This window comes from Acanthisitta chloris, unplaced genomic scaffold, assembly GCF_000695815.1.
Source record: "Acanthisitta chloris isolate BGI_N310 unplaced genomic scaffold, ASM69581v1 scaffold2565, whole genome shotgun sequence".
In the NCBI taxonomy this organism is placed as follows: Eukaryota; Metazoa; Chordata; class Aves; order Passeriformes; family Acanthisittidae; genus Acanthisitta; species Acanthisitta chloris.
Window position 1 is genome coordinate 1 of NW_008675223.1, and position 21,294 is coordinate 21,294.

General features: G+C 39.0%; 1 protein-coding gene across 1 annotated transcript in view; it reads right to left on the reverse strand.

Annotated features, from left to right (window-relative positions):
* Positions 1 to 1,320: 1,320 nt before the first annotated feature.
* TMC3 (transmembrane channel-like 3) overlaps positions 1,321 to 21,294 on the reverse strand; it is a 21,111-nt gene continuing 1,137 nt past the window's right edge. The window contains exons 2-23 of the mRNA XM_009075646.1: positions 20,943 to 21,086; positions 19,578 to 19,653; positions 16,475 to 16,556; positions 15,702 to 15,808; positions 14,625 to 14,723; positions 14,390 to 14,532; positions 12,832 to 12,979; positions 11,486 to 11,529; positions 11,202 to 11,349; positions 10,316 to 10,425; positions 10,089 to 10,167; positions 10,003 to 10,034; positions 9,341 to 9,551; positions 7,679 to 7,807; positions 6,948 to 7,015; positions 6,581 to 6,709; positions 5,653 to 5,763; positions 4,994 to 5,119; positions 3,485 to 3,563; positions 3,241 to 3,287; positions 2,606 to 2,929; positions 1,321 to 2,161 (exon numbers count right to left, since the gene is read on the reverse strand). Coding sequence (XP_009073894.1) covers positions 1,321 to 2,161; positions 2,606 to 2,929; positions 3,241 to 3,287; positions 3,485 to 3,563; positions 4,994 to 5,119; positions 5,653 to 5,763; positions 6,581 to 6,709; positions 6,948 to 7,015; positions 7,679 to 7,807; positions 9,341 to 9,551; positions 10,003 to 10,034; positions 10,089 to 10,167; positions 10,316 to 10,425; positions 11,202 to 11,349; positions 11,486 to 11,529; positions 12,832 to 12,979; positions 14,390 to 14,532; positions 14,625 to 14,723; positions 15,702 to 15,808; positions 16,475 to 16,556; positions 19,578 to 19,653; positions 20,943 to 21,086 — 3,277 coding nt within the window. The remainder of the gene's footprint in view (positions 2,162 to 2,605; positions 2,930 to 3,240; positions 3,288 to 3,484; positions 3,564 to 4,993; positions 5,120 to 5,652; positions 5,764 to 6,580; positions 6,710 to 6,947; positions 7,016 to 7,678; positions 7,808 to 9,340; positions 9,552 to 10,002; positions 10,035 to 10,088; positions 10,168 to 10,315; positions 10,426 to 11,201; positions 11,350 to 11,485; positions 11,530 to 12,831; positions 12,980 to 14,389; positions 14,533 to 14,624; positions 14,724 to 15,701; positions 15,809 to 16,474; positions 16,557 to 19,577; positions 19,654 to 20,942; positions 21,087 to 21,294) is intronic.

Consider the following 21,294-nt stretch of genomic DNA (forward strand, 5'->3'; position numbering starts at 1 on the left):
GGACCTTACAGGTCATCTAGCCCCAACTCTCTGCCACGGGCAGGGACAACTCCTCACTAGAGAAGAATGTTCAAGGCTCATCCAGCCTGGCCTTGAGCACTGCCACGGTCGGGGCAGCCACAGCCTCCCTGGGCCGCCTGTGCCAGTGGCTCCCACCTTCACAACAAAAACATTTTTCTAATATCTAACTTGAAGTTCCCCTCCAATTTAAACCTGTTACCCCTTGTCCTATCCTTGCAGTTCCTAGCAAAGAGTCCCTCTCTGACTCCTTTGTAGGCCTTTCAGATATTAAAAAGTTGCTCTGAGGTCTCCGTGCAACCTGCTCTTCTCCAGGCTGAACAGCCCCAAGTTCCTCAGCTTGTATTCATAAGGGAGATGCTCCAGTCCTCTTACCAACTTCGTGGCCTCCTCTGGGCTTGCTCCAACAGTTCCGTGTCCTTCTTATGTTTAGGACACCAGAACTGCACACAGTGTTCCAGGTGAGGTCTCACAAGAGCAGGGTAGAGGGGAAGAATCACCTCTTCAGACCTGCTACCCACACTCCTTTTGGTGCAGCCCAGAATTCTATTGGCTTTCTGGGCTGCTAGAGCACAGTGTAATCTCAATGACATGAGGGAAAAATAAAGCTCAAAACAACAGAAAGCCAAAATGATCTTCAGCATCTAAAGAAAGTGTAAAATTGTAATGGTGTATGAAAGTTTTCAACTGAGAATCTTTGTATAGCTTATATATCTGGTGAATATCACCAGAAAATTAATAGAGGATCTAGGAATTAATCTAGAAGTCTGGCACACATTGCTACAGCCAAATAACTCCATTGCCCATGCAGTACCTGCTAAAGAAACTAATTATTCTCTCTAATTAACCTTTTTTTCCCCAAGTTGTTTTAGTCACATCACATTCAAGATGGCACATCAAGATGTCACACTCCAAGCAGCAACTCCATTTACAGGAAGATGATTCCCTGCTGAATTTATTCAGTGGAAGTATCTTTAGCTGTGACTCTGTTAGATAAAGAAAGCCTCATCTGATGCATTTTTGTACTGGTTTAATTGAAGTGCCCCAAGGACATGCCTTTTGGATTTTAACAGCATAACAGTGAGGAATAAATTGGAATAATTTTCTCTTCCAAAATTTGCAGCATATCAGTTAAAGCAACAGTAAACAGTAAAACACAAAGCTAACTAAGCTTTTTCCACCTTGAGTGGCTGTATACACAGTTGGTAAAAAGACTACATTGCAATGACTCTGACAGACCTCAAACAACAAGTACAACTGCACGAACACATGCTCAAAACACAAAAAGTTTGGGTTGTTTTCTCAGACATTCGAGCATACCAGTTCATTAGGCTCAGACATAGTTAGATCAACACTGGGTTTTGATTTCTTTTTGGTGAGCTTTGTCCCAGGTTTTGGATATTTGTCCTTGCTATGAATGACCTGGATGTACTGGTCATTGCTGCTGTTCTGTGGATCACTGCTGGATTCAATGGAAATGGAATCAGATTCTGTTAGAGATTGCTCCAGCTTTTGCTTTGATTTTGGTTTCACACGTGGCTCAGGATAGTTTAAGTGCACTTTCTTGTAAGCATATGGAGGCCTGTCCAGGTCTAGCTCAAAACCATCATCCCAAGATTTGTAATGCACTCTGGCTAGATCTTTGCTCATAAGAACGTGGCCATCAGCACGTTCCCCAATGTAAAACCGTGGTGCTGGGCAAAGATCAGACAGTGAGCGAGGGCGATGGGATCTGTTTGTGAATTCTCTCCCAAGTTCTTCTTCATCATCCTCATCTTCACTGGGATGAGGGGAATAGATCTCGTGTGGTGTTCGGACCACGTATCTTCTGACGTTGCGTGGATACAGTTCAATAACGTCTCCTGATTCCTCCTTTCTGAAATGCCTTTGGAGTCGGGAGGTAGAACGGTGTGATTTTTTGCGGGACTCATTTTCATTAACCAGAAAATACCTGGTAGCATATGGTCTACGTCCCACAAAAACAGGAGCCCCTGCCTCAAGGGCATCTGGACTTGCCTGCTGGGTGGCTTTTCTGAAGAGAGGCTCAGAATGAACATCTACAGTGCGCTTTTTGAAAGTCACTGGTGTGTAGGGCTTTGTTCTCCTGAGCTCGCTTGCACTTCTGTGCACAACACTTGGGTATCTTTAGGAAGGGAAAAAAAAAGAAAGGAAACGTTGAGATACACACTTATCAATTAATGTAATTAAAACACATTAAAAATGCATTGCTCTGGAAGTCAAACACTAGGTTGAAAGAGTAGATATTGCCTTATCTACACTCTTCCAAATTTTTAAAACCCTTTTGAGAAACATACCCTAGAAATTAGAATATATGTTTGTTCTTCCCTGGGAAAAGGCAGCGGATAATTGACCTCTCAAGTTACATTCCCCTTCTGTTTTCTTATTTTTCTGAGAACTGTTCTTGATCTGATCCCTTGGAATAAAACCTCAAAACACAACAGATTTAAAATAATTTCTCATCTGTCTTACTGTTCCAGACAACCTGAATACACAGCTGTTTTGTAAATAAACAGAGGTATGTCATGGAGCTTCTGGAATAAATGGCATTTCAAAAACGAAGTCTTACCTGTTTGTGATAAGATCACTTCTTGGCTTCTGTACACTTGATATGGAGGGAGCTGGCGTTAAAGAGGTTGAAGTTACAGGAGTTGCGTTGACAGGTCTTGCAACATCAGTTTGGGGCACAGACTGGGAAATGGTTTGTATTCTGGTGCCTTTGCTCACGGGAGATTCAAAGTTCAACACACTGCCATTCCTTCGGGGAGTTGAGGACCGAACAGAAGACTCCTGGCTGATAATATCACCTTCATGGTCTGGTCTCTTGTCATTACCATCCAGATTTTGGATTCTGGCTGGAAAACAGAAATGATTACAGGAGCTATCCAGGTCTCTAAATTTAGAAGCTGCTATATAAATGCAGTGGCTCAAATTCCCCTTTCAGTCAGGGATCCAATGGCAGCAGAACCCACCATGTTCAAAAGAAAGAAAGTGGTGCCACACTGGGAGACATGGTGATAAAGAGGTGAATCCTCATACTACAGCATATTGCAGAAAGAATATTGGGGCCATAGAAAAAACCCTGCATGCTGTAGGATTCCAAAATGGGCAACAAGGCAATGTCTCTTTATTTGTATATGAGAAATCCAAATGGGTTTGCATCCAAATACTTTATTAACAGTGGCATTTCTAAAACTCTCCTACTTACCTACTACCATCTGAACCACCTTTTTCTTATCTTCAGTTCTTTCCTAAAATACATTCAGAAGAATGAGAAGCAGTAAATTATTATGGATTAGAGAGGAAATCCACTGCTGCATAAGGGCAAATATACAGGATTAGCTTTACATTGTGAAACACTGGAAGTGACTGTAGAGATTTAATTAACTTTTATTTAACTTTACTGAAGACCCACCAAATTACACATAAAGTGCTTCACTGTACTTACTGCTTGGATCTTCATTCTCAGTTGATTGTTGGTGAATTTTAATGATCTTGCAATGCTTTGTAGGTAGTAGATTAGCATGCTAAAAGTGAAAGAGGTGATATGAGTCACTTCAAACATTCTTGACAGTTTCTCTTTGAGGGTGTACGGGTCATCAAAATGATGTACAAGTTCAGTTGCTGCTTTGTAGCATTTTCTTATACCACTATACTGGATCACAGCATTCTTTTGAGCAAACAAAACAAAAGACAGACATGACACTGAAAACCAATTTATCAGCAGTTCTAATTTCACCTGTGTTTTTTGCAGGTCTTTTCATTGTGTGTGCAACCCTGGGTGAATTTCTAGCTTGTTCAGTTTGTTTGGTTTTGGCTTTTGTTTTAATTCTGGACACATAATTTTGGTAAATATTGTCTTGTCTTTTTTTCCCTGTCCAAGGTTATGGAACAGAGATACTAGACTTAAAGTTCAGTTTACACACTCCTACCAATGTAATTTTGTTGACTGACTGCAATAACACCTTGTTTACCCTGGCACAGCTGAGATCAGATCCTGGCAGATTATGGCCTGACATAATGGATTACACTGGCTTTCAGATGGAGTAAAGTCTTATAGCTAGGCTTCATACCACAAACATTTACATACATGCTTAGCTGTCTGTTTGAAGCAGTCAACAGATCTACTTAAATTTGTAAATATGTTCATATTTATATGGGTGGGTCCTTAGGGGAGAAAGATACAAGTAGGAAGTGTTGCTTTGGTCTTTCTGATTTGTCTGAAATGTCCCAGGGGTGGGACAAACTCTCCTTTTGTCTGTAGTTTACAGGGGGAAATGGTACAAAGGTACATGCAAGACGAAAGATATTTCCCTGAAGAAAAATGAATTTCAAACAGCTCAAAGTCAATATTAATTTCCAGCTGTGAACAATTGTTTAGAACCTAAGTAGGAAAGGACTTCCACTGGAGAGTCTGCAGCAAGTTATATTACATTAACACTTAAGAGCAGACAGTCATAATTGGTTTATCTTTTCAGAAATCAGGATGACTGAGTAGCTTCTTTAAATGGCAGACTGAGCCCTGTTCACTGTCATAACCTGAACTAAATACCATGAGGAAATGGAAACTTTATTTCAGAGGAGCTCTTGAGAGGGAAGAAGGTTCTTAAACTTCCTGGAGCACTGCAAGCCTGGGAACTCTTGAGAGGGAAGAAGGTCCTTAAACTTCCTGGAGCACTGCAAGCCTTGATACAATATAGTGAACTTGCTCTAACACAGTATCCCAGAACAAGAAATTCCTTGTGATAATGTGATGACAGTCTTTTTAACATACTCTCATTCCTGTCTGATCCACACACCATATATTCAGTGAGGTGTTGGATTTTTTTTTCAGATATGCATAATAAAATTGCAACAATGCCCTGTTTGTTCCTCAGTATCAACATTTGACTCTCCAGAGATAGGGCCAATATTAATACAATCAATTTAACCTGCCTGTGAAAACCAAAGTACTTACAATAAGAGTAGTAGTGCAGGGAGGACAACCACAGGACTGCTGACATAAGTAATCACTGTGTTGAACCATGCAGGAAAATCATTTTTAATTGTTTCAGAAACAATGTCGTATATTTTTTCTTGACCACTGTAAGAGGAGTGGGGGGAAAAAAGATAAAATGAAGTTGTAAGGAATCCTAGGTATATCTGTTAAGCTGTGTTGAACTGAATAAGCAAGTTTCATCCAAAACTACTTTGGAACAGAATAGTAAAAGGGAAAAAAAAAAGATAAAAGCAACTTGTTAATTATTTGCTTTTTGACAGTTTTTTTTCCAAAGCACAAAAACATTGGTGAGGTTTGGAGGATGCTTGAATTGAGGCACAAGACAGTGATGTGTGTTAGATGCTCAGTGGCACATTGCATTATGTAAATATAAACTAACTGAACTATGTGTATAAAGCAAATTGTTGAGTCTCACTCAGAACACTGATATATTCACCTTATTAAATCTTACACTGTAAAACTTTGGCAGCAGAAAAACATTGTCCTGTCTATCCTGTCTATGAACTTTTTTTTGTTTTAAATTAAATCTGTAATTAGTGTTTTATGGAACCTGATGAGTTTAGTCTAAGAAGGTGAAATAAGATCTTTGTAGTTTCCATTAATTCATTATAACTTACCTGAAGGGACCACAGTTCAAAGATGGCTTATATCGGGCAATAGCAAAAATTGTTGGTAACATGCACAAGAACAACATAAACAGCAACATAGCCAAATAGAAATTATTGGATCTGCAAGAAAGTGTAACATGTTACAGATTACACTAATCAGAGAGAAAACCAGAGGTAACCTAAAAGGTACAAGTCTGTATCCACCTATCAAGTTCAAAATCTACATTTCTAAAAGATCAAAATCATTCTGCTATGATTAGAAAGTCTGAACAGAGACAGTTTAAACAGACTCTTAATGATCAAAATCTTATTTGCACTGCTTGCCAGATACCACTGCTGCAGCCAGAGAACTGTTTACTGCAGCCTTTGATAAAAACTGACCTTACTGCCTGGTTGTGTTGAGGGAGAAAAAGAACAGTGGCAGAAGTCAATTTATCTTCAAAACATGCTAGAAATAACTGGTTCTTAAGAATTAAAGATGCCCTAAATTATTTCCATTTTCAGTAAACAGCTAAGATATTCATCACAATAGAAGAAAAATGGGGAAATCTGTTGTGAAATGCAACAGATTTCTTTACTTTACAGAGTCCAAAGAGAGAAACATCAAGAAATAGAATTTTGCAACTGTTAACATGTGTAGGTTATTGTGCTCTGTCAGATTTGCATGGTAATAAGGCATTTATGTATATAGCTGTCTAGGAATATACCCTGACATATTTTTTAGTTCATGCGTATCTTCAGCTGCCCTGCTTAACAAACCCTCCAGCTTCTCAGCAACTATGTTTTTTCCACAGACTTTTGCTATCAATATTGCTGTGAAATTTGTTTGTCAAGTTTCAGAGGTAAAATCTCCTGTAGTTTTGTTCACATACACAAAAGACATTTCCAGTGTCTGCATTAGATTTATTCGTTATCTTTTGTTCTCATTTTGACCCACCGAGATGCTCTGAAAACCTGCTGATGTGGTACATTGCATGTTAGCACAGCCCAACTCCTCAGGTACATGAGTCCAATCAACTTGAGGACATTGAATGCTGGTAAGCAAGGTGAAAAGAAAGCTCCCATCCTGGAAAAATAATGTCACGTCAGTGCTTAGTGTTGCCAGAAGCTATTTCAATAGCAACGGAACATACTGAAAAAAAGAAACCCCAACAGGTAAAGAGCAGCTCACTATTAACAGATGATCTCTTTATATAAAAGACCACACTACCAATATCCTTCTCTCATAGGTTTCATTAAAATCATCAGATTGACTTAGCAACCAACCAATGAAGGACAAGAAAAACTGCTTAAGGACTACATACCAGATCATTCCTTGGTTGTAGACCAAATGCAATACATTCTCTGCAATTTTGAATTCTCCATATTCTGGCTACAAGAAACACAGTGAAGGATGAATACCTTTGTCTTACTCTTGCTTTCAGATCATTTGTTAGAAGCATTTGACTGAATCAGTTCACATATTGTCTGAAATATTCAGATCAAATACCAGGTTTTGTCAGTTAGTGGGAACACAGCAAAACCTACTCTGCAGCCAGTGACTAAATGAGCTAATTCCTCTCTAGTTTATTTCAATTCTTTAGTTAAGGACAGAGAACAGTCCTCTGCCTTTCATGCCAACAGCTTCTTGCTAACCAAGTATTACCCTCTTCTTAAAAGGCTATAGGCTGTTTGTTATTGTTTCTTGGACCACTATCTGCGTTACAGATAGACATTACAGTGTCAGAAAAAAGGACACGGGGAGCAACTCTGTGCCCTCTGTCTCACCTTTGTCTCCTGGACTGCTCCACAATCTCATCTGGGGAAGACCAAAAGTTTTTACACCACAGCCATGGGAGGAGGCTTGAGAAAAACATTTCATCTCAGCATTTTCCCTGTGCCCTCCAATTTAAACTCAGTGTGATCTGTCCCTTTATAGATGTGTGCTACCAAGAAATTATTCATCTGTGGAAAGGCTTCAAGGACAGTCAGTACTGAGGGAAGAAACCTACCCATCTTCAGCATCTTAGTTTGATATAATAAGGTCCATACTTACAAATTTGCTTTCTAGATCCCAGCACCAGCAATCACTTAAATATCGAACGCACAGGCCACGGAAAAAATCAATTAGCAGGATGCTTGCAACTGTGAAAATCATGTCGATAATGGAAAGTTTGAGCATTTCCTGAAATACACATTGTTGACACATACTGAGTCATTCTGAAAGCAAATGGACTACGTATGGCTCTTTTGCATTTGTACTTGTATTTTGGCTCGGGCTTAATATCCTGATAAAATATGAATTGAATATATAAATCACTTCCTTTTAAGCTTTTCCCGTTTGACTTTTCCCTTGTATTTGTTCTAGCAAAGAGAATAAATATAATCAAGTTTCCAGGGTGCCTTCTATTGCTTGAAGCAATAAAACTCTAGTCATGGTGGTATCACACTTTCTTTTAATGACTGTTCAGAAAATTTATCTAGCTAAACTGAGATACATTGGTTTTTCTATTGCACCCAATCCTTTATTAAACTGACTGTTGTAATACAAACTTGCCAAGTGCTTCACAATGAGAAAATCCTATTATTCATACAAACCCAAACCCCAAAGGCATAAGATCATCTAGCCATAAAAGAGACTTGTTTAGTGCTTACAAAGGAATGAAGTTATCCTATATTTAACTGAGATTTAGAAATGTACAATTAAATAGAAAAGGTTCAGTTCCAAACATCTCTAGCCCATTCTGGGGAAAAATCCAAACATTCAAATCTCCCTATTTTCTATGAGACTGTGCAAAAGGGAGTGGGGCATACAAGAATAGAAGTCAGACTAATACACCTAGGAGGGATCTTTTGCTCCTGGCAATCAAACAGACCTTTAATATAGCTCACTCTGGAACAAGGAGCTCAGCAAGCTGGGAAGACACTAGCATCTAGTGGCGTAGACATTAGTGAGACACTGAGGGAGACCAAAGTCTCAAATGACATCTTTTGAATTTTGTGATTTCTTTCTATATGAGTTAGTGCTCTTGAAAGGCCACAAATAATGTACACTTCACACACAGGGAAGGAAAAATTGTCATCTTAAATCTGCAGATTTTCTGCACCCAACTGTGGGAATGTGCCTACATGGCACTGCCACCCAACCGGCCCCACAAACTGACAGTGTCTTGAAACCTTTTGTTGTTGTCCTTTCTCCCTCTGAATAAGTGAAGGACACTTGATTCTCTAGTGATTTATTGAGGCAGAATGAATAGACTTCAGAGGTATTGTACGAATGACCAAGAGCACAATCTCATGCTTGTTTCAGGTCTGCATCTCCATCTATTGAGGCAGCAGTCTAAATCTGCACAGGGTGATTGTTGCTGTTCATAAATTTTTATAGTCATGTTTCTCTGTATGAGTTACTAGGATCCTACGAAAATAGGATCTGTGTCTGTGCAGATCTGACTGTGCAGAGCTGAAGCCAGACACCAAAGCCTGGCAAAAGAACATTTGTACAACACTAAACATATTGTAGGTACTGAATGAAACTCGAAGTTTGTATCTGTGGCCATATCACTTTGCATAGTCTTTACTCTTTCCACACAATCCTTAGCTAAATACTGGAATTTATACCAAGAGCAGCTCTAAAATTGAACATAGCACAACATGATTTTAACTTTTTATCAAATGTGGATAAGGAATAGGTTGATGACATAATAAAACAATTACGTACCTGACCAACATAGGTCTCCCAGCACTGATCTTGTTGGTTCTGAGTGTTAAAGGCAATTGTTTTGTTAACCAGTGAGTCAGAGACCATCAAGCCTTGAATGCGATGTTCTTCCAAGGTGACAATGCTGTTTCTCTTAATTTGTACATCAGGAATAGTAAAATCGTCGTTCTTAGAAAGAGTTTTGGTCGCTAAGGAGGTGGTAGAATTACTTGTATTGTTGCTAACGTCCTGAAATAATAAATGTTCCCGAAGCTACATTTTAAATGTACATAGGTGCAGATGTCTGTACCTATACCTACAGCATACACAGAGGCATTTCTTCATATATTTTCAAGCAGCAGTTAGGTGACTATCAGCTAGTTGTCAACATACAGAGTCAGATGGAACTCAGGACAGGACTGAAAGCTGATTTTAGGTCGCTGGAAGTATGTGGCCTAAATTATGGCTTTTTTTTCTTTTCATTTTGGCTTTTTTTTACTAGTTCAGCAATGCACAAACATCTATTTATCTCGTTACATCGGCAATCAAATGGATCCAGTTATCCTAAAAAACTAATATAAAAACTAATTAAAAAAACTATATGTAGTTGTAAATGAACACTGCTAACTCAACTTAACTTTACAGTCCTATCAAACTGTTATATGTTTTACTCAAATTTTCATCTGACTTCATATATATCACAATGAATGGAATTCTATCTATGAAGTCTATTAGCTTTACACATCAGCAAACATCAAGTTAAACTTACAGTGCCACTCATACTGTCCACTTTATCCAGGAGAGCAATGATTAAACTGTAGAGGTTTCCCAGGTATAGAACAAGAACCCTAAAAACAGAATAAAGTGCAGGTTATCATCACTGTTATCCCATTGACATCTCATATATTCTCTGGTTTGGCTGTACTAAATTATGTGACCAGAACACACCTCTCCTCTTCCCCACCACATATTTTCTACACTGCATAATGCCCATACCTGGCAAGCTGGAAGCGAAGAGTGGTCCTTGGATGATACATCTCCAGAGCTGCCACCAACTCAAAAGCAGAGGGTGCAATCATTGTGATCAGTGACACAACTACGCTTACCTATGGAATAGAAAGATGCAGGATTTTTGAAGCTTTGGATGTAGATCATCGGTGAAACCTTGAATGCTGATTGAAATCCTGTAGAGGCACATGCTTTGGTGATTGCTCTTTTTGGAAAAGATGCTTTATAAAGTTATTATTGACATTAGTATTAACAGTAGTTATGATGAAAAGTTATAGATCGGGAATACCACTCAGGAATCTATGCTCTAGATATTGCAGCTTTAAAGTTCTAATTTCTTAATTGAAATAAAAAGCTAACATGTGGGAAATAGGAAGCCAGCATCTTCCCTCAGAAATGGATGAGTGGCTTCTCCATACCTATTCACTTCCTACTCTCTCATTCCTCTGAAGGAAATATTCACAGAACACTCAGTATCCCCCAGGTGGAATCAATTGCTGTTGTCAAAGCTGATTCCTTTCTGGTCCGTCAGCCCAGTGTTTGCTCAGCTCAATCATGGGTGCAAAAGTAGATTTGTAAGGGACAGGAGTGTTTAAGCTTTGTTCTCACAAACTAGGGACCTGCTAGAACTGCAGTCTCTGTGCAATGAGGACCTGCAGCCTCCCCCTGCCCACTTCAGCTCCACAAACATCTGGCTGCAGAGCAGAGGGAGTAAGTGCACGAAGACAGATCCAGGTAAGCACCACTGCTCTCTCATTCCTCATTTCTTCTGGCTCATCTCTTGTGATTTAAATCTCTTTGTATGCTATTGCTACAGAAAGCCCTAAAACAGTAATCCTGATTCTGACACAGAGGTGGCACAAAGACAGTGTACCTCATTTTTTTCCCAAAGGGTCAATTCCTTTTTGGTGCGCTCTAACCTTTGGGACCGATCCACAACAAAGTAGATGATATAAATACTTCCAGCAAGTGAGAGAAGCACAAGGATGTTTGCAATAATTCTTAAGCTTATAGTCACTGCCCTAGAAAAAAAAAGAAAGATACAACCAATACAGGAGTCATTTCTAACTTGATTTAGAAATATGGGACAAGCAGATCAGCACTGATATCTGCATTGAAACAGTGCTTTGAAAAGTACCTCTGATCTTATATACATACAAGTTTTTGCTTTTCTTCTTTTCCTGCTCTTCCAATATAGCTTCCTTGAAAGAAACACAGCATTACCATTTTAATAACATTCAGCAAAAGTAATGCACATCTTTCACAGAAATTAAAGTATAATACAAAAATTCACATCCTGGAAGTGCAAGCAGATAAATACCTCTCTGTCCTCATTGCTTTGTAGTAGTGATATGTGAGCTTAAGTAGTGAAGGAGATTTCTGAGAAACAAATACACAGTAATCAGATACTTGTGCACTTTCAGTCATGCATTGCCAAAGGGATATAACCAGAGGTGCACACTGCCAGATTTTTGCAGGATGTGCCTATAGAATCTTGGCATCATTAATATAATACAGAACTGTTAGAAATTATCATCAGTCATTGAAATATCAAAATATCAGAGCTTATTAATTTAGCCTTAACATAATTTGAAGTAATTTTGTTCAGTGGATTAATGAGAATAAGTAGAATTTGGAAAATGAATCACTTTTGATAAAACCACAAATGCTCTTCAATTCCAAATGGAAAACCTCTGTATTTATAGCAGTTTTCTAATACTGAGAGACCTAGAAAATGTCCCTCCATTAGTTATAGAGATGAAATAAACCATAGAATTATAGAATATCTCAGGTTGGAAGGGACCCATAGAGATCATTGAGTCCAACTCCCTGCTGCTCACAAGTCTACTTTAAACCAAACCATTTGACTAAGAGCATCATACAGATGCTCCTTGCCCTCTGACAGGCTTGGTGCCATAACCACTTCCCTGTGGAGCCTGAATAAGAGCTGATAAAATAAAGAAGAACAATGAGTTGTGTGCAGGAAGTTATAAACCTTAAGAGTGAGAGATATAAAACTTATTACCATTTTAAAAAGCATCTTGCAAAATGAGATGTGATTCTGCTTCTCCCCCTGTTACGAAGGAATCCCTAAGGCATAAACCACTTCCTTTGCATAAAAATGATTATACATCTTATAAAGTTGCATATTTCCCTGTCAAATCGGTTTTCAACACAAATTTGATTCTTACACTCAATGAAATTTCATCACAAGCAAATTTGTTTGTTGTTATGTAGCTTTTTGTCACATATACAGTGCCATTAAATGAAACTCTCCCACAGAAGGACACAATGGCCTTGCTGGGACGGAATGACAGCGTCAGCAAATATGATGTGCCTGCAATACCACACAGGTGTGATACCAGCCCTCCCCTAGGCAAACAGATCTGTAAATGAATACCAAAACCCAAGAGGAAACACAAGGGAACCAGAGGAAAAAACTTGCATGGTTTACAGATTAACAAGCAAATCAACTTGAAATAACTCGAAGGTCTGTTGCTCACCCTAATGCTGTTAACTATGGCAGCAGTTTTGCTCTCTGCAGCCTCAGGGTTTCCTATCAAATAGTCCCAAGCACAGAACAGTCTCCAACAGAAAGTGTAATTTTCATCAGAGGCACTTGCTAAACTCATTCTTGAGTTCTTTGCCATTCTGTAAAAAAAAAAGAATAAATTTTTAACTGCTATTGGTATGTGAAGATGAAGGAAATCACCGGTTTGGTTCATAGTTTTCAGATGTCTATGCATTTAGTACTACCAAAAGTTTGCAGAAATTAGTGTCATTGTTAGCAACTTTCAGAAGAACATAAAAAAGTGTGAGGTTCAGCACTTAAACTTCACTTTACATCTAGTGCAGAAGTGATTCACTGTGGGAGGGAATTTTGATATTTATAATCTTTATAGCTGAGAAATAAAGTAAATAAATCTCACTAGAACTGTGATGTCCAAGTAGGATCCAGCTGGAAGTTACCATCACTAAGATCACTGTTACTGTAATTACAAGCTAGTTTGGCATAACTAGTAGTCATGCACAAGATCTGTCCTTTTTCTGTGTTGTTTTCACTCTCAAAATATGCATTATTGCCAAATAGAAACCCAGGGCCATTTTACTGACCTTGGGAGAAGAAAGAAAACCCCACCTACCCATCTCAGGTAGACAAGGTGGCAGAATATTGCAAAGTGTAAGAAATGAAATGAAGATTAATAGCTTATGAAAGAAAGGGCACCTGAAAGGACAATGTTAAAGAGGAACTTTATGCAGCTAAGCAAAGAGTCACTGAGCTAAGTCAGAAGGAGAAGAGTTAATTGTATTCAGAAACTACGGATGCATAGATCAGTGTCAAACATACCAGTGACCCTTGTCACAAACCAGCAGGTAAAATAAAAATGAATAGAAAGGGAAGGATAGACTTCAAAACTGAGAGCTATTACAGGCAGCACTAAAAATGTCACTGAACTGCACTGTGCCAGATAAATAGGTACCCAGAAGGGAAGGGAAGGCCAATCAGGAGAGGATAGAGTGACCTTGCCCCTCTCCTAGCACTGCACTTCCCTGGATTTATGGTCAGCACTGGCAGTCTTGCTCCCTCTGCTAAGTAACTCCTACTTCAACAGTAGGAGTTACTTAGCCCTTCAGCAGCAGAGAAACTCAGCTTACATTCCGATGTGCTGCCACATACCTGCTGGAACAACGCAAACGCTACTACACCTAGGATGGAATTTTTCTATTTGCATTTCAATAGAGAGGAATAATAATGCTGAGAAAAGAGGAGAACAGAAAGGACTTCCACGAGCATCAGACCTTATACTACACAAACACAAAGCACACAGAACATCAGCTGCGCTGCCCTCCTTTTATAGACTGGGAAATGGAAGAAAGGAAAGGGAATGATAACAAGATAAAGAGTAAGCTAGAACTAAACTCAGTCTGCCTCCCTAATATTAGCAGACTTGAACAGATTAATAGAACGATGCAGAATGAACCCAGAGGAAGTGGGATAAATACCACTAATGACTGCCGGAACACACAATGAGCTTCTCAACAGCAATAAATAGGTCTTACTTTTTTAGAAGAATGATGAAGCTGTAAGCAAACACTGCCATTCCAACCAGGAAGTAGGCAAGAGGCAGCCTGTATCCTGCTTTCCCAATCTTCCTGTCGCTGCCATAGTAGCCATAAAACAAAACAGAGTACTGGAGGTAGCCCTGCAAAGACCAGAGCCTGTCAGTAAGAACAGTAACTAGTCATTACAACACAACAGTGATAGTGAAACAATAAAGAGTGGTTTGAGTCTTGCCCCTAGTGACCAGATGGTGTCCAGGTCTTGAGCAGATGCAATGCGCTCCTTGGGAATGGTCTTGCTGACCGTGCTGCCGAATGGTGCTCCAGCCAGTATCTGGGGAAGAGACAGAAGGTCTTGTAAGCTGTGCAAGCCTGTCTGAGCCAGGACTGAATGGTGGAACCCACACCAAGGGCTGCCCACATGGATGGTGGCATCAGGGGAGAGAGTACTGTCATTCCTAGTTCTAAACCAGGAGCTCAGTAAGCAGTTCTGTATTCATTTTCCACTAAACCATGGGTTTTGGTTTTTTGCTATCTGTGATCTACCTACAAGGAAATGTAGTGCTCTGTAAATGTCTTCAAAACAGCTGAAAACAGAATCAACAGAAACCATTAACAAAAAAGCTTTAAAAGTTATCCTTGTTTTAACGTAAACATTTTTAAATTAACTATGACAAGATTTGATCTCAAAATGGTAGTTCGGGGTAAATTTACTTTTCCTTATAAAAAGATGAAAGTGAATACTTTTCCCCTCCTCCCCCATTTCCTTTTTGTTTGGTTTTGGGGTATTTACTTGTTTTTTTAAACTTCAGGCAATGAGAAGAAAAATCAGATATTCCCATGTTTTCCAATGACATTATTGAAGCACAAATTGCCTTACTTGCATGCAAGAACTAAACAAAGTTGTGACTGTTCAGAACTTCTAGGAAATGCTTTCTAATGGGCAACAATCCAGAGTTTGGACAGGGATGTTATGTTTTTCTGTTTGTAAATGACACTAACAGGACTTGAATATACTCAACACCAACTACAGCTTTTAGGAATTGGTTCTCTGTTTTCGTAATCAGATACGAACATATTTGCTAAAAGCATTAGTACCATGTTGACAAAATATCATCTTTAACACTAATAGCCAAAATCTGTTATCCTTTGGCAGAGCAAAACCTCTTAACAGGGGAGTTTATTTTAAATAATTCATTTTAAATCATACATTTCAGATTGATGCATGTCTTTAAGTGTGGTGTTTGTTTCATTCAGAAAGGAAAGTGCAACAATAAGCATTTCTCTGTAAATATTAACAACATGTCCTTACCTCTGGTAAGACTACAAATGCTCCTGTCATTATGGTAAGTACAATATTGATTCCAAACAGCCATCTCAAGAAGATGAAGTAGGAGGCAACTCCAGACCCAAAATGACCTTAAACCACAGAAAACAGTTGTCTGAGCTCCACAGTCTGAAAAAGCTTATATCATTTATTTATGAAGCATTATTTGAATAACAGACCAAAAGAAAAACCTTTCTTATTCATGCAGGGCATACAGCAATGTACAGAAAATGTTAGCATGACATTGAGGAGAATAAAATTGCAAACAGACTCTGTTGGGGACTTCTCAATTACCAGCAGCACTTGTGCAAGAAGCTGCTAAGCTGGGAGACATCAGGCATCCCAGCTCCTGATGGAATGTTAGGGGCTGATTTCAGTCCACTGAAAGACTCAAGGGCTGGTGGTGCAGGTTACAATCACACTGAACCCTGGGCAGATCTGGGGATACTGGCCCAAAGATGCTGGTCCATGGACCATGATTAACCAAAACCTATTCTTGCTGTGTTTTCAGAACCACAATGGGGCAAATTTGACTTTTTCAAAAGTTACTCCCCAGTAAGAACACAGATGAGAACTGTGCAGTGTCTAAGGCACTAGAAAAAAAGCAGAAAAAGCAAAGTTTTAAACAAAACATTTACTAAAATTTGCATTTAGTTCCCTCTCAAATATTTAATTCAGTACATTAAAAAAATCAACCATAAGACTCAGCATTTTCGCAAATGTTTTATAATTCAATGCCGTTACATCTTTATACTTACTCTCAATTTTCTTTATTCTCATTTCCCAAGGAATAAAGATTACCACAAAATTATAAGCAAGTCGAATAAACTTCCTCCAAAGCTGAGAAAAAAAGCAGAGAAATGAGAAATATGGCACCTCTGTAAAAAAAAAAACAAAATAAAGCTGTATTTTGCTCATGTCTTTTGTTGTATTACAAGAATTATTACAAACATTGTTGTCTAAAGTCTTAGAGCATGACTATGGGTAAGAGGTTTTCTAAAACCATGATAGGTTTTAGAAACCCACAACACATGTAGGGGACAGGATGCCTTGACTCTGCTTACCAGCTAAAAGTCAGCAAAGGTGGGACAGAGCACCCTTTAGTCACCTCTCAGGGCACAGTCAGGAGCCACCAGTCTGCATCTTTTACACCTAAAGATCGTGAGGAACCAACAGTAGGAAGCCAGTGGGTTCCTTTCCCTGTTGCCTTCTCCCTGTTTGGGGGCTGAGGCCTGGGGGACTACAGAGCAGTGCTGGGCAGTGCCTCTAGGCAGCAGAAGTTGGATATTTTGCTGGGACACCAAACCTTCTGGGTAATTTATGAGGGAATCCCTCTACACTGCACACAATAAATTTGATTTCTAGAACAAACAAATGAACAGAGAAATAACTTCAGATTTAAGAGGAGTATAATGGCTTAGAGGAAAAATGAGCTTTTGTATTCAACACCAGCAAATGCAACTGCTGTATTTTCAGCTCTGTGCATTACAGCTGACACCTGCAGAAAAACCTGTGCTTATATTTTGTGGAGTCTTTATTCAACTTCCATTTTTGCATGGTCAGAGGATATTCCTACACACACCAGGGTGTGCACATACATGTGGGAGAAGAAACAAAATACACCTGTGCAAAACTGAGTGCAGTTTTAGGGTTTTTGAATTAGAGGTATAACTTGACAGTATCAATATAAAAAAAGTAATATTTGTATTTCAGGCATTATGAAGTGGTTTTAGTACAGCCAGGTATTACAAACCCCAACTATCCTTTAGGCAGCAGCAGTGTCAATATTATATCATGTAGTCTAATCTCCTAAAAGCAAAGAGGAGTAAATAACATTTTAATTACTGAAAATATAATAAATCTCCTTGGCCGAAGTTAATTAATTTTTTTGTGGTGATATGGGTATTTAAATGCATGAATGGGAAGAAGTTTAATTAAACAAAGAAACTGTAGATGCTGGGAATTTCATGGGAATTTCATGGGCATTGCTACTTTCAGTTGAAAACAGTGTTCACAGGGTGGAAAAAAGGCTCCAGCAGCTTATGCCAGTTGTACTGCAGATTTACAAAGAATGCGAAGGTGCCCATGTGGGAGTAGTTGTTAAAATTATAATTTGATAGCTATCACCTGTTTTCCTCCCTACTGCATATCTGAACAGCTAATTTATACTCTGAGAATCCAGAGTGTGGGCATCTGGCATTAATTGAGAATTAAAAAAACCCAACAAAAAACAATGCAAGTGTAAAGTAGTCAAACTGAAAAGGAAAATTGCTTTCAGTGTCAAGAAAGTAAAGTTATTTTAATTTCCATTTTCATAAATAATAGCATGAGTGGACTGTCCAATCATGAACAGTGTATATTCTGCCAATTAAAAAACCTCAAATACATATACACTTACAGCTGCATTTTGTTTTTAGCACATGTTCAACCACTGAGCTCTTAATTTTGATGATGTAGTGATTGTTTTGCTGTGCTGCAGTTTTTGTCTCCTTGGTCACCATGCTGTTTTCTAAGAAAATATGTGAAAACAAAGCTCTTCCAATTAAAAAAAAAAAAAAGCACCACATTCTGTTGCATTTGCTGAATGTAGCCCCGATGTAAAGGCTATATCCCCTAATTTGTTCTAGGAAAAAAGAACACAGATCCCCTACACATAATGAGCAGTGCTAATTAACTGCTCAATTATATCCCTTTGTTGAATATCTTCAGGCAAATGCAACAAAGGCAATTAGATTAGATATAAACTTTTATTCCCTGTGAACTCTAAGATTAAAGCTTTTGGTTTTGTATAGGAAGAAGAATATGAACTAGAACTGAGCCCAGCCTCTGATTTACTGGCATGTATTGCAGATTCTTAGTGCTCCTCTTTCCAGCTAATATCCTACTGCCACTCACATCAAAGGCTAAAAGCAGTGTTTATTTTAAAAGCATTTGTTACTTCCACTGCACTTGCCACACACACAAAGGCAGAACAAAGAAAACTTACTCTTTCTACGTGGAAAAGCAATACTTTTAACATGCTGTAGGCCAACTCTGCAGAACAACAGATAGATATGCAGCCTTTCACTTGTTCACATGAATAAAATGCATGGTGTTCTGTTTTATTGGTACATCCCTGTCTTTTTTAATTAAGTTAGTTATTAAAAGTTTGCTTACTATGATGACAAAAATATTCTCAACTGCTTAGATGAACAAAGAGGTCTTCTCTGTTGGTTGCATATTAGATACAATTTCCTGCATGTTATAAACTTCCAGAAACTCAGGCCAGAATCTATTTTCAGTGGTGTAAATAGATTTGCTAAGATTTGTTTCAAATTCTTTGAGTGTTAGGCAAGCAAAAAACCTTCCTTAACAATGTATTTACCATAAGCTATTGTAGGATTGTGTTCCAAACTAAAAGCTAGACGCATTTTTCATACTAAACTATTGAACTGTGGCCCCAGAGTCTGCTGAAATAGCTCTTCAGAGAATACTGCATTGTGTTGTTGATATCCTATTTGCATCACGCCCCTCTAGCAGGCATCAACATCTGTAGACTGTTTGAGAAGAAAGCTTATGCTGCATTAATAGAAGGACGTTCATCCAACACATCAAATTAGTCTGCAAAAATGGAATTATTAAATTCACAATGGGGGGAAATAGAAAAGGCAGATTTTAGCTGCTATTTCCTCCTTCCACAAAGTTCTTGAGCTGGAGGATCAGAACCGCGTAGCAAACACAGGTTTCTGTGAATGAGAACTGCAAATTGTCTCTTGAGCTGGAGGATCAGAACCACGTAGCAAACACATGTTTCTGTGAATGAGAACTGCAAATTGTTACTGGTATAGACAAGAGCTGAGATTGAAGAAAAAGCAGCCATACCTCTGCACCAGCAGCTTGGTAACCTCTCGTTCTGGTGAGCCTCCCCTCGTACTTCAGCACGATCTCCTTCGCCTGCCTGCACAAGAAGGTGGAGGTTCATTCTACATTGATCCATTGATCCTTATTCTGCACAAGCAGCAACTAGCAAAGTTGTCAAATGCTCTGATTGTCTCACCATTAACCCCTTATCCAGGCAATGCCTTTTTTGTTTGACTATTGAGGTTTTTATCTATACTTTTAAATCACTCAGAATTTTATCTGTGACAACTCAGCATTCAAAGGTTTGACTGCAGGAAGGGTTTTCTGTTCCTCTAGTTTATTTCTCTGTCCTTTTCTTTCAAAGTCTTTCTTTTAAAATGGCACAACCCAAATGAATAAAATAACAAAATCCCCATTACAGTCTGGTAATCTCATATGGATGCTAACACCTCTTCTGCAGATACGGTGTAGCTCTTTTGTAAGATGCAAAGAGGTGCATGTTCATCTGGTCATACACAGTCTTTGACCTCAGCAGAAGGTGGATGGGGACCATGAAGATCTCATCAACAGGAGCAGAAAGGCAGCAAGCCACATATTCTGCTTTGGAGAGAAAACCCTCTCTACTTCCCAGATCACACGAAGACTCTACTGCAGGTAGGAGTTCCTCATGGCTACATTGCCATCTAAACATCATACAGGGTTTTGAGAGAAAGTTGCCAGATGAAAAGGAGGAAAAATAAAAAGCAAGCCTCAAACAGATCATGTGATGAAAAACCTCACACAATTTAGACAGGTGACCCAAAGATTTAGGCAGATCCTCTTTCATTATAAATTTGGACTTATTAATATCATAATAAACTGTGAAACATGTTATTACTACACTGACCATATCTTTTAAACCTACAGGTATCCAGTGTTTACTGCCATTTACAGTATATTACTTGAAGATATGACCAGCTTATGTTCTCATACCGTGCAACTACCTTAAAAAATGGCAGACTGATTCTCCTTTTTGGGACACAGTGAAAAAAATTGAGCTTAAAAATATATTATTAACAGTGTTTCTTTAGACGACTGAGTAGCTGACACAGTGTTTTCATAGTTAATAGCCAGAGCATGATTTCTTGCTCTCTCCTCTGTGCAGTGACTGTCTAAAGAGAGCCATAGGCACACACAGGAGACAACTTCACCTACAGACTGTCCGCCCTGAGTCTGCTGCTTTCAGCCAGCTCTCTGATCTCCTCAGAGCACCCTCATGGCATGCTTTCCTAGCAGCTCTTAATCATTTCTGTGTGCAAACCCTTCCAGCTTACACTTAAAAACTCCCGAGGCTGGAAGCACCACCACAGTCAGTGAGCCTGAAAACTTTTGTGCAGACACTTTTACCTGAGTGCCCTTAGCTTCTGCCTCATTGGCCATGGTCGGCAGCGGATATTGGACATAATCTCCTTCTGGTACTGGATGTTCTGAAAGATCTGCTCTGGGTCGTGGCTCTCAGACTTTTCTTCACTGATATCATCATCCGAGTTGCTGGCAGCCCAGCACACACCCCACGAGAGGAAAAATAAGACAAATTATTCCCATTCAGAGTCCCAGCAAACTGTTGATTTGCACAGGATCCAACCTATTAGAGCAGTATAAGAGCAGTGAGCTGGGGAACTCACATGACCTTATTGTTTGAAAGCTGATTAATGATTGGGATCATTTTCCCAATATCCACATCTCCAGGATGTGCCTC